We start from the raw sequence: 13,359 nt of genomic DNA, 5'->3' as shown, positions 1-13,359 counted from the left end.
CTACTTCCTTCAAGTCCCTGGAAATTTATTTTTGGAAAATAAATATGTGAAATGCTAATAAATATGTGAAATGCTAATAGTGAAGATCCATGTGCACTGTGTATCTTCTGATATGCAAGAAATTTGACAGACATACATAAGGTGATCATTTTGACATCTTGAAAGTTGCTGTTATGCATTTGTCAACTTCTTGCAGGATGGAGCTTGAAACTTCTTTTTTGTACGCTCATCTGTTTTCTTAATATGAAAGGGGGAAAGAAAATTGATTTTTTGAACTGTATTTAATTTTTTTTTTAGCATGCAGCAGATTTGGTGAAAACAGTGGCATCTCGCTACGATGAATACATAAACGTTAAAGATCTGGTTGACAAAATCAACCGTGCACTCGCAGCTGCCAAGAAAGACAATGACTTCATTTACCATGACCGGGTTCCTGACCTGAAAGATTTGGAGCCCATTGGAAAAGCCAGTCTCGTGAAGTCTACTCCAGTTGTTGTTCCACTCAGTCAGAAATTCACTGGTAAGCAAAGTGTGCGGAGTGCACAGGGTAATTGTTACCTTGTGAAACACATGATCAACAAAGTTCATTTGTACCATGCAAAAATAAACATTTACTTTTTGCATTCTGTTAAGGGTACAGCTGTGTTTTTGAAACTGCTGGTTTTCTTCTCCAGTCTGTTGTTGTTGTTTTTCTTGATGATAAGTGTAATAAAGCACAGGTTGAAAATTCTTGCCTGAAATGTACAATCCTCTTAAAGATCTTTATAAGATTTTCTCAGCAATTGTATTTTCTATATTAAACCAATCTTTTTAATTTTAGAAGGAAAAGTTCTGTAGGGGACAGTACCAAGTTAACTAACCTTGTTGCTGGTCTCCTATAAAGTTGAAAAATTTCAGTTCTACAGATGAGTTGTGAAAAATTTCTCTTAACTTTCTCATGTTTTTCCTTTAATGAAACAAAATTAGAAATGAAGCCTTCAGGCAAATCTAATTTGTAACCCTACAATTGGTGTAAATATATTGTGTTTAAATTATCTCGAACTCAATTCAGCCTTAAAAACTTAAATCTAAAGGCCTTTAAAAATAGATTTTTGTTTTTAAGACATCTTGGGGAATAGGTGGAAAGTATCTTAAACTGTTTAGGTCAGTCTCTGTAGTACAATATGTACAAAAAAGCTGTGAAGGTGTTTGTGCTTTTAGTTTCATAATGCTGCTTGTGTAATTTATACTACTCTAATTGCAGACCTGTTTGAGAAGATGGTTCCATTGCAAGTGCAACAGTCTGTGAGTGTTTATAACCAGAGGAAGGCAGACCTGGTAAACAGGTCAATAGCCCAGATGAGAGAAGCCACAAATCTGGCAAATGGGTAAATATGGCTTCTTGTTAAGTTTCTCAAGTGAGGCTTGTGAGCCCAGGGTGCCTTGCAGTCTGCAGATATCCAGATTATAGCAGTGTTTTTTCATTACTGTATGCTAGGCTGGCAAATTTAAACCATAAGAGAGGGATTTAGAACTATTTTTCTCTTGGTGTTAAATCTGAAAACTTATTAAAAACAAGTAGTATTTATTTTTCTGCCATCTTCCCCTATTTTTTAGGAGTCCAACACTTGGTCAGAACCAGTACCATTAATCCAGAAAGATTTTCATATTCCAATGGCCATTAAAAAAAAAGTTCTTTAAAATAAATAATTATAAAAAAGTTGTACCAATCTGAGAGATATCAATGTAACTTAAAGCAGTTGTTTCTTTTGTCTACTAGTCATTACCTAAAATGTTTGCCATGTTTTGTAAGTGCTAAAAGGCTAGGATTTCTTTAGCTTTTTAAGAGCTTTGAAATGTATTTTTAGTGAGATGTATGTTTGAAATTTCAGCCCAGGCATACATTGCACTCCATTTCCATTGTAATTGATTGTGTGATTGTTTGTTTGTTTAGATAGCAGTGTTATTTTCAGATAAAAAGTTGTTTATTTAATACATTTACTTTTTCAGTGTGTTGGCTTCCCTCAATCTTCCTGCTGCTATTGAAGACGTGTCTGGTGATACTGTTCCTCAGTCTATTTTGAACAAGTCTAAGTCTGTGATTGAGCAGGGGGGAATTCAGACTGTTGATCAGCTGATCAAAGATCTGCCCGAGCTGCTGCAAAGGAACAAAGAAATTCTAGATGAAGTAAGCCCAAAACCCACTACACTAAAGCATTCTTAAAATATCTCTCCACTGAATGCTTTAAATGACAGTAGAAAAAGTGCATAATTATTCAAATGCTTGTAACTTTAATAACACTTTCAAAGTATGCTATTTAAGTGTTTACCCCATACAAAAACTGTGCTGTCACATGTGGATGTTTCCTCACAAATATTTTCTTTTGAAAAAAGTTGGTGGAGTTCTAAAGAACATTCTAAAGAAATTTGAGTGATTTGTCTCTTTCGTGCCTGTTTTTTACTTGTCAAATTATATTTTAAAAGAATGTATAGGCAGTTTTTGTTTTCTACACTAGCTACATATTTTGAAGCTATTTTATGTTTAAAACAGCTCATAATGCATGTAACATTTTACTCTTGCAGTCTCTGAGATTATTAGATGAAGAAGAAGCTACAGACAATGACCTGCGAGCAAAATTCAAAGAACGCTGGCAGAGAACACCATCCAATGAACTCTATAAGCCTCTGAGGGCAGGTAAAGTCTGTGTTTCATGCTTTGGGTTCTAAAGATGTCCAGAGTGTAAATTAAAGTAGTTTTCAGTGCTCTGATATTATCTGTAAGTACACAAATACCAGTTTGAGGCAGGTTATGCCAAAATATTCTGATTGCAATCTGCGGTGTTACTTGGAGCTGAAAGAGGATGTGACAGCAGGGAATTTGCTGCTGCTTTTGCACTTCTGGTGTGTATGTGCATGTTGCATATAGGTAAAGTCTTATGAAATAAGGGTCTTGTTGCCCTTGTAAATCATGGCTCAGGCTACTTAGACTAAGTAGAGGGGAACTCTGGGAGAGTGACTCAGCTGGAATAGGGGTGGAGAGACATGAGAGATGTGCTGCATGATTGCCACATGTCCACATCATGGTGTATGGGGCTTGATTGACTTGGGCTTGTTGTGCCTTAAAAGTATGTAAACTGATAACTGGCTAACTGCTTAAAAAGGCTTAGTTTTTGCAATAAAGCAGCTCTCCTTTGCACTTCTGGGGACTCTGAGTCACTTTGCTTCATACATTGCATGCTAAAGTTCCAGAAAGCAAGTGAAATGAAAAATGTCTGCCTTCCTAAGGATCTAGTTTCAATTGCCTCTTCAATACGTCAATGTATTTTACTTTGTCAACATATTTTTTTTTCCATCCATGTGTTGTCTCTTTAATTTGGTGGGTTTTTTTTATTTTTTCCCCAGCAGTTAGGTCAAACTACTTAAAAACACCACTATATGATGCTTTCTGTGTACCTAATATGTGTTGTCTTTTGAAGTTAACAAGGGACTGATACCACTGACTTGGTCTTGCAAAGTTACAGAGGTTTAAATCGGTAGAGTAGCTCAAAGCAGTGTTTATTCATGTACTTTTGTATGCTTCATGGGAGAATTGTTATAGGTGCCTAGTTTATGCATTTCTTAAAACATAATTTGGAAGCTTAAGTTTTATATAAAAGTCTTACATATTGTGCAGGTTTATAAAAATGTATGATGGCTTGCTGAAAAGCACAAAAACTGCTCAGGTGCAAGATTGGATGGAAAAAATTTTGAAATGATATAAACTCTTTTTTTCCTCCTGCCCCCAGAGGGAGCCAATTACCATAATATTTTGAATAAAGCTGTGCAAGCAGATGGGCAGGTGAAGGAGCGCTATCAGACCCACCGGGACACGATTGCACTTCTGTGTAAGCCAGAGGCAGAGCTCAATGCTGCCATACCTTCTGCCAACCCAGCCAAAACACTACAGGGAAATGAGGTAAAGCAGTGAAATCTGTCTCTATTTTGAATAGAAATGCTATTTGTCTAACAAAGTAAACTTGCTTGAATTGGTAATCTAATTTGTTTCTGTCTCAGTTGATATGTGAGGTAACTAACACTTGTCTTCATGTTTGAAATCTTCTTGAGCATAATTTGGTACATTTAATGTGAGCAAAGTCAATCACCGTGGACAGCAAGACTGATTGACTATTATAAAAGGAGTAATGAATATTTTTGTTGTGTAGAGAAGTGGGATGTAGTGCTCAGGGACAACATAAGACGTGGCTCAGTATTTTAAAGTTTATTTTAAATAGTAGGCAGTTACACCAATTGCTTTCCAAGAAGTTAATGGCTCATCTACAGCAATATTACTATTTTTCTCATAGTAATGATTTTATGTCTGTTTTTTGCTGCTGTCTTAGAATATCCTATTGGAAGGTATCTGATCAACTTAAAAAAACCCAAACATTTTGCTGTAATTCAGCAAAAGCAAGCCTGTAGAAGAGAATATAGATTGAGAAATGCTTGAAGATCTTTTGTTTGGTCATATTTTGTTATGGTTTCTCACCTCTAAAGACATTCATAAGCAAATGGTCATGCAGAAATGCTGCCAGCATCAGTGAGGAGTGCAAGATGGAAACACGTTATTAGTAGGTTATAGTTGCTCATGTATATATATATATATATATTCCTCAATAGTTGCTCTAAACTTGCTAACTTAGGACATTTATATTGTCTAGGTTGTTAATGTCCTAAGAACTTTGCTGGCCAGTCTGGATGAAGTTAAGAAGGAGAGAGAACAACTGGAAAATGACCTGAAATCTGTAAATTTCGACATGACAAGCAAATTCCTGACTGCACTTGCACAGGATGGTGCTATAAATGAGGAGGCTATCTCTGTGACTGAGTTGGACAGAATTTATGGAAGTTACACACAGAAAGTGCAGGAATCCCTAAAAAAGCAGGAAGAACTGCTCAAAAACATTCAGGTACAACACTTTGCATGTTTTGCTTTCTCCTAAACTAAGAGCAATGATGCTTCTACCTGTCTAGTCTCATTTTGCTTTCTAGTCTGTTTTACTTTTTATTCTGTATGTCAGTTGATACTCTTTTATGCCTCGATCATTGAAAACTACAGAGATGTCTTTGTGTTCACTAGAAAGAAATGGGAATGTTTAGCAGGGTCTCCCTACAGCTCCAGTGTAAATTCTGGTGGACCTTTTCTTAGCACAATTCTGCAGATGGTTTTGTCCTTGAAGGAAGCTTAAGTGGTGTGTTAAAATGTTTTTTTGGTTTTTCTTTTTTCCCCTCACTCAATTTTAATTCTTCCTGGGATAACAGGAGATGTGTCCTTAATGTCTATTAGAAGACATTTTGGATCTCTGAAGTAGAGCTTGGTTTATTCCTCATTGCTCTTTACAGTATATGCTTGACTTCCAGTATGTGCAGAGCTCTTTGAAGTAAAACTTGATAGCATTTCTCAAAGTTTATTTATAAATTCAGTCTTAATTTATCAGAGATGGGTACCTGAAACATCTGGCAAAAGAGGAGGTCTTAGTGCTTGGAGAGAAGATAATGACAGCTTGAGTAGTGATGGACACTTTTTCCAATAGGAGAAAAAATTTTTTTAAAATGACCATATACACCATATTTAGCAAGGATTTTATATTTGGATTTTTTTTATCACAACATAGTTAAAAAATCCTGGTGGGTATTACTTTAATGTTTGAATGTCCTGGAGTTCAAGTTAGTTGGCTTCTGGCAGTTGAAACAGCCTTTTAAAGTTTGCTTGTTTATTTTCCTGAAAGAAATGAGATGTAAATAGGTGATCCTTCTGTAAGTTTTCCTCTTCCCTGTCCTTTTAATGGTTTGCCAATGTCAACCTAATGTGAAGTAATGCTTCTTAAAAATACTGACTTCCAGTATGATTTTATGAATATCAAGGGAAGTTGGTACAGGAGAGAGCCTAATTAGTGTAGCCTTGGAAAGACAGTCTGCAGGATGAGCTTGAGAATTATTAAAGGCAGCTCACAACAGAGCAGGTAATGAAGTGGTGCTACCTACTGCCAGTGAGTTAACATATGTACAGTTGTGAAATATACATTATAATGGTCACTGCACTTGGCAGGTAGCAAGTATGGAAGTCCAGTGGGGATGGGAGATGAGGAGAAGCAGGTATTGGGGAAAACAGAAGCAATGACCAAGAGGAAAAAGAAAACAAAACATACATGGAACCTTACATGGAACTAGCTTGCATTATTTATGCTGTTTATTCTCTTCTTTTAAGAATGCGCATCAGGATTTTTCAAAGATGAAGCAATCAAACAATGAATCTAATTTAAGAGAAGAAGTCTTGAAGAACTTAGCTGTAGCAAATGACAACTTTGTGGAACTTGTAGCAAATTTAAAAGAAGGCACAAAGGTATGGTAATGCTTAAGGAATCGAAAGGACTTTTTTATGTATACAATGAGATGTGATTCAAAAATCATAACAAACTTTGCAGACATGGTAGCTGACAAGTACATTTTTGAGGATTTTACTACTGAAGCAAGGACAGTGAGTTGCTTGAATTTTGATTGTTTCAAGAGCTGTGAAATGCTTCTTTGTTCCTATCTGGAAAGTAAGCTTTTCTGAGCAATAGGATAAGTTGTTAATTACAGCTGAGTAAATGATGCTGAAGCACCCAGATGAGCTATTTTATCTGAGAAATTCTTTCATCTGTTTCCCATGGTATTTAATCACCTTATAAAATTGGTGTTTTAAATGTTGTTACTGCATACATGAGAAATAATGAGAGCTGTATTTAGCTTGCTTTTTTTGATCTGGGTGTCTGTCTTATGGCTTCTGTACTAAGTATTTTTTGCTGGTTTATTGATAGCTCATTAGACAGAAAGAACCCAGTCTTTGAGATATCTATACAAATGAAATGCATGGAACTGAGAGCAATAAAATTGAAAATGAACCATTATCCTTTACAAAAATAAATAGTTCATCACCAGAAGTGATCTAGTTTTGCTTTAGTTTTAGTATGTTTTTTAAGTTATCCCAAACTATTTTTATATTTACACACACACAAAATTCTATATTATTACAGTGATGGGCAGCAGCAGCTGACAAATTTTGGTTCTGAAAATTAAATAGAATGTAATAGCAAACCGTACTGGAATGACAGGTTCTGGGCACTGCAATAGTACAACACCAATAGCTGGATCGGTATGTAGAAGTATGCCAGCATGGAGTCTGAAAGTATTGATTGAGCATATTGTGTTTTTATTTTTCTTTACTAGTTTTACAATGAGCTGACAGAAATCCTGCTGAAATTCCAGAACAAGTGCAGTGACATTATCTTTGCTCGCAAGACTGAAAGAGATGAACTGCTCAAGTAAGATTTCAACGTTTTGTTTAAGTATTGCAGAAATATTAAAGTATTTATCACAAATTTGTCTCTGGGGATATGTTTATTATGATGAAATGAGAAAGGCTTAGCACACCTATTCTTCCTATCACTTCTTTACTTTAATCCTAGTCCTACTCTCATTTCTCCTAGGAAAGTGATAGGAGAAATAAATGGAAAAAATCTACTTTGAAGTCTGCTCTATTGTTCCTATGTGCAGTTCAACACAAATCTGTTTCATGTTATGATTTCACTCTCTATTCTTTTTGGCATGCATTTGTTAGTTATTTTATTTTATTCTTTCCTTTGAGCAACTTCTGATTTCCACACCCTACTTGTGCTGTCAGTTTAGTTTGAGAAATTAGATGCTTCATCATGAGATTTGCTTCCATGTCTTCAATGTGAGGGGGGGAAAAGTATTGGTATTCTACTTCTGCTTTTCAGGTCTGCTCTAGTCCCATACTTTATCATTGCTTAGATATGTGGGTTGCCTACACTGCTGGGGAGAGAAACACATTTTGTCCTTCATGTGAGGAAGAGTGTTTGATGTCATTGTCCCCTATATGAGATCAGACCTAGTGTAGTATGTTTCAGATGTGATTTTTAGGCTCTTCTCTTAAGAAGAAAGCATAACTGAAAAGGTTTGCCATTTAATTAGTGTTCTTTAGCAAAGCATGTAGCCTTTATAAGAGAGCTTGTTACTAAAATTTTGGTTGGTGAAAATGCAGTTGTTCTGTGTACTTGCCATCTTAAAAATGGGTTGCTCAACCCTCAATTTTTACCTTTCCAAACTTGATCCTTTGTAGAATTGTTATTTTTCATTTGGGCTCTGTGCTTGTAAACAAAGTCTAAATTACAACCCCTTCTGCCTTTATTTGGCTTCCTACATTCATGTAGTTTGGAAGCTGTTAGGCTGCCTAACTAAGGCAGAGGCCTGAGTATCTCACATCTCTGCTGTGTTTATGTTCACTGTTAAGGCTGTAGGGTTAGTGTTGATAGAACATTCTGCTGAGTCGTGCTGTGCTCTTTTACTGTTTTGGATGTGTTGTGAGCTATACCCAGTACTGAGTTAGAACATAAAGACATTATTAGAAAATAAATGTAACAGTTAATCAGAGAGTTGGTTAGACGATGGTTTCCGTGGAAGTGATTTGGACTTCACATTTAGTTTGAGCTAGCTCAGTGATCATGCTTCAAATATTAGACTTACTCTACTGCATCTTTTTAGCTTAACTGGCTGCAGTGTATAACAAACCATTCTTAAACTAAGCTGCCTGTTTGCTCTTTTGTTTTTAATAGAGATTTGCAGCAAAGCATTGCTAGGGAGCCCAGCGCTCCCTCCATCCCGCTGCCTACGTATCAGACCACGCCAGCAGCAGGAAGTAAGCCGGCAGCATCGCCCGCTCCCACTCCAGCCCCAAGAACCATGGTGGTAAATACATGCTGCACAATTAGGGGGTTGAAAATACTGGGTCTGTTCTTGAGAACTCTAAACTGATCTGTAATTTGTGTGTATCGCTCCTTAGTGTACTGGTGTGGTTGGAAATGTGTGGAAGTGATAGAGGGCAAAATCTTAAGGCTTTGAAGAGAGGTGTCTTATGTACTATTCATATTCATCACTTCTAGATTTGAAATGAAAAGCTTACTGCCATTTAGATGCTTTGCATTATCTGTAGAGATGAAATATAGAATGCCTGTTTAAAATAAAAATAAAAACGGATTAATCATATAACCACAGCCTTTGATTCCAAGACTTCGATAAATGAGCTCCAGCTTAATTAACTTTCTCTTGTTAGGGGACTAAACCACAGCCACCAGCGCGGCCACCACCACCTGTGATTTCTGCAGCAAGCAGTTCCCCCTCTGCATTAGCACCCTCTGGAACAGCTGCAGCTCCTGCTGCTGCTCCAGCTCCTACTCCAGGAGCCAGTGCACCTGCAGCAAGCACTGCACCTTCACAGGCACAGGGACCACCTTACCCAACTTATCCCGGTTACCCAGGGTAAGTTGCAGGAACACTTAAACTGATTTTTTGTTATCCTGTTACTTAAAAGCACTTTTTCTTGTGTGTAACATTTTAACATTAGTTATTGTTAAAGTTGAAGGTTTGTTTGCTGTTTGAGGGAAGGAGTTATTTTGTTTGTTAGTTTTTGGTTGGTTGGGTTTTGTTTTGTTTGGGTTGGGTTTGTTTGGTTTTTTGTTAGTTTTAATCATGTAACTCTTGTAGGAATCATTTGCTTCTACCTTTTGTGGGAGCATACATTTTAAGTGTTTACAGTTCATCTTCTTTAAAGAAGGAAAATAGGGCTACATTTCCTTAATCGTGGTTTGTTGATTATTGCCAACACTTGCATAATCATTTAGTGGTGGTTATCTCAAAACTGTTGGCATATCTTATTTTCCAAGTCTTTAGCATGATACTAAGATACTGAAAAATACAGAGAAAATTCCAGTTGAGTAGTGCTTTCTTCTGATGCTTTTTTTCCATCTTCCTGGTGTCATCACAAGGAATTGAAGGCAGCTATGCTCTCCTTTGGTAGCAGGCTCAGCAAATGTTGAAATGTGCACAATGTTATTAAACATTTGAGAATTAATTTAGATCAGTTCTAGTTCCAGCAAGTTGCCTGTACTCCGCCTTCTGTCTGATTTCTGTTCCACACACTGTAATAGTTTCATGTTCACTCCTTGAAAGTTACCACATTCCCTGCTGCACTCAAAGCAAAATGAGAGGAAAGCATTTGTGGAGACTGCATGTGTGTTTGTATCTATTAATGAGTTGTTTTTGCAAATTACCATCATTAGTGTTTTTCAACTCAGGTATGCTGTTTTTTTCCCCCCACACAGGTATTGCCAGATGCCAATGCCAATGGGCTATAATCCATACATGTATGGGCAGTATAATCTGCCATATGCGCCCTCACCTGTGTATCAGACTCCTGGACAGCCACCATATCCACCACCTCAACAACCTGGATACCCTTTTCCTCAACAGCCTTATTATCAGCAATAATGTCTCTGCAAAGAAGCTCTGCTTGTTAAAATTTGGGAGAAATTGGCAATAAGTGTACTAAAACTTCTAGCTTCCGTTAGTGTACCATACTGAACTGTATGCAGCTATAACTCCTGTCTCTTGTTAACTGCTCCAAAATGTCTAGATCAGTTTTTATGACACTAAACTCTTTGAAAGGTCTGCTGCAGTGGTTTAGACCATAGACTAATGACAAAATTCGAGCCTAATTCAGTGGTCTGAAGCAGTACAGTACATTTTGGTTAGACCAAAATATTTGTTTGCAAAAGTCCTCTAAGTAACAAATAGGTTCAGATGAGAAAAAACAAAGCAGTGTGTGCACTGGGTGTGATATATTCTACAGAACCATATAGCATTTCCTTCTATACTCTATTGGTTTGTATTTTTTTTTAGTTTAGTTAAAATATGCTATTTTGTCTAATAATCAAGGCCTTGTAAATCATCAGTAAAAAGAAATAAATTACTTAAGAACGGTTTAAACACTTGGCATTCTCATTACCATAAAAATGTGTTATGTGTGTTTGTAGATTGTTTCATTTGTCCCTTGACTTTCATAACAAAGAAGTTCTCAAGGGTTTAGCCTTACAAGTGAATTTTCACCTCTTTTCCATGATTCTGTATTTTTGTGACAGAATCTATAATTAACCCTTTAAGTGTTGGTAGATGAAGTCTTACAGGTAAGAGTTTTCCTATAACTTTGAAATGTACTGGACTGAAATACATTTATTACCATTTTGTAAGAATGGTTACTGTCATCTGCAGGATACTGTATAAAAGAATGGAAGTCAGGGTCCTCTTACAGGACCAGTGAGTCGTTGTTCTAACTTGTGTTTTCCAAAGAAATGGTGGTGGAAAATGTGTCATGGCTCAAAATAGGGCAACTATTGATTGCTGGAGCTTTGCAGTTTGCTTTTTAAATAATTGCTTTTTTTCCCTTGAAAAAATAGATGTATTCCCTCAGGGAGCTTGTTATCAGTGGAAAACTTTTTTTTGGGGGGTGGGGGGAAAAGCAAATCTTGTGAATTAAAGCATACTGAATGTTTACTTTTGGATCCATCATCTCAAGGGATAAGTAACCTTGCACTGCATTTTACATAAGATAGTGAAGAATCTAAGTTTGGGGTTAATGGCTTCTACCAAATATTTGCTAACCATTTTTCAGCCTTTTCTTTTTCTAACAGGCTTGTCTAATGAGGGACTCTCCTTTCATTTAGCCCTTGATAAGAGTTGGTTCTGTGGGACAGTTAATTTTCTGAATGCTTGATAGAAGATGTTCTGGCCTTACAGAATAACTATAACAGTACCTGTGTTACAAAAAGTTACTCCTTTGTTTTTCTATTAAAGTGCCTGATTAAGATATCGAGGTATATTTTAGTGTAGGGTGTTTAGAGGTGCCAGTTATTGTAGCATCTGGGTGGAAACCTCACTGGATCATGAATATTCTTCCTCATAAAGAAAGCAGCATTTGTATTCATATGAGCTCCTTTCTTTCTGTCTCAAGTTCCTCTTGCTGTGTGATCATCCCGATTACTGTGTGAAGACTCCTTGTCTTTAAAACTCGCTAACCCCCGTAGAAAATGTGGATCAAAAGGTAGAAATGAGCACCCCTTATAGAACTTATTGAGTACCTAATTCTAAACAAATTGGTTAATCTGTAGAAGCTCAGTGATGTGGGGAACATGATGGAGTAAGAGAATCCAGCACCGTAGGTGAAACCACTGCACAAAGACAGGTGCTTTGCATTTCTTCAGAAACATTGCTGAATGGGGTGGCACAGAAACCTCTCAGTTTTTTTGTTGTTTTTTTTTCCCTGATGAGAAGACATGAGGCAAGCGAGGACAATGAGAAAAAGCTAGGAAGATAACTGTTTGGAAACAGCAATCAGAACCTGATTTTATTCTAACAGGAAAACCAGTAGTTTTCCACTAATTTCACTGTGTCAATGTGCAAGTGCAAGTCTAATGCAATCTTTTAAATTCTTAATTTTTAGTATACCATGGGCTGTAGGTTTTTCAGTTCACAAATTAGATGCATTTGAGCTACTGTGTAAGTTTGTTTCTAGTGCCTCAATTGACAAAATTTATTTTCATGCTGTATAAAAAAAGTCATTTGTTCCAGCATAAAGATTCTTAGAACTGAAATTTCCTTTTCAAAATTTCATAAATCTGGAATTACTGTCAAAACATTTTTTTTCCAGTTGTGTTTCTGCTTGCTTTAGTCTATTATTTGAATATGTGTAGAAATCTATGCATTGTGTTCACTTTTCTCTTTTATTTTTTTCCTAAAGAGAACAGAAATATCCAGACATGTTATGTATCTGCTTTTAAGCATGCAGTTGTCATGACTTTGGTTGAAATGTTACCTTGTTCTTCTATAGTTTATTAAAAAAATCAGTTAGAAAACCTGATTTCATGGTGTTTTTCTCAACTCCTTTGGGTTCAGACAAGTGTTGTTTTGGAAAGGATGGAAACAAGTTATGGGCTTCCAAGAACATTTGTGCTGTGATGAAGGCGTATCAGCTACAGCTGCTTGGTAATAACAGCCACGTTCAAATCCTGGTAGTTGTGTTATTTCCAAAGCTGATGGAGTGTATTTCCCTGTGTTTATATGAGGAGGAAATTATTAGGATTGATTTAATGGTTCTGTGCCTTCAGAAACTTGTATTCCTAATTTGTTTTTGTGAACTTGTGTTCAGGCTGGGTTACATGAGACCCCCAGCATCATGAGCATTAAAGCATGGGTTGCAAGAAAAGGGGTTGTAAGGGCAGCTAATAACAACAAATAAACAGTCCCCATGGGCAATCCAAGAAGTCTATTTTTAAATTTTTTTTTTGTTTTAAAGGCTTTGAAATGCCATGCTTGTTTCAATTGCTGTGTGGAGGGAAAAAGTTTGCAACCTTGCCCTTTCAGCGACTTTGAAGTCAAGCATTTATTTCATCTTGCATAAAAACTTTCATTGCAATTAGTAAGAAAAGCAAGTTTTAGGAAGCAAGCTAATAG

The 13,359-nt window shown here is 36.5% G+C and overlaps 1 protein-coding gene across 2 annotated transcripts in view; it reads left to right on the top strand.

Annotated features, from left to right (window-relative positions):
- The window catches only part of PDCD6IP (programmed cell death 6 interacting protein), a 30,360-nt gene extending 17,594 nt beyond the window's left edge, over positions 1 to 12,766 (top strand). For both annotated transcript variants that reach the window (XM_054273856.1, XM_054273855.1), the window contains exons 8-18: positions 298 to 520; positions 1,244 to 1,367; positions 1,990 to 2,167; positions 2,563 to 2,674; positions 3,765 to 3,934; positions 4,677 to 4,925; positions 6,224 to 6,358; positions 7,225 to 7,319; positions 8,631 to 8,763; positions 9,128 to 9,333; positions 10,176 to 12,766. In XM_054273856.1, coding sequence (XP_054129831.1) covers positions 298 to 520; positions 1,244 to 1,367; positions 1,990 to 2,167; positions 2,563 to 2,674; positions 3,765 to 3,934; positions 4,677 to 4,925; positions 6,224 to 6,358; positions 7,225 to 7,319; positions 8,631 to 8,763; positions 9,128 to 9,333; positions 10,176 to 10,341 — 1,791 coding nt within the window. In that variant the 3' untranslated portion in view covers positions 10,342 to 12,766. The remainder of the gene's footprint in view (positions 1 to 297; positions 521 to 1,243; positions 1,368 to 1,989; positions 2,168 to 2,562; positions 2,675 to 3,764; positions 3,935 to 4,676; positions 4,926 to 6,223; positions 6,359 to 7,224; positions 7,320 to 8,630; positions 8,764 to 9,127; positions 9,334 to 10,175) is intronic.
- Positions 12,767 to 13,359: the final 593 nt, after the last annotated feature.

The sequence above is a fragment of the Melozone crissalis genome, unplaced genomic scaffold (assembly GCF_028551555.1).
Source record: "Melozone crissalis strain CALT ecotype California unplaced genomic scaffold, PUWL_Pcris_2 ptg000016l_1, whole genome shotgun sequence".
NCBI classification, from domain to species: Eukaryota; Metazoa; Chordata; class Aves; order Passeriformes; family Passerellidae; genus Melozone; species Melozone crissalis.
Note: the sequence above shows the minus strand (reverse complement) of the source record. Positions and strands in the feature narration are given on the sequence as shown.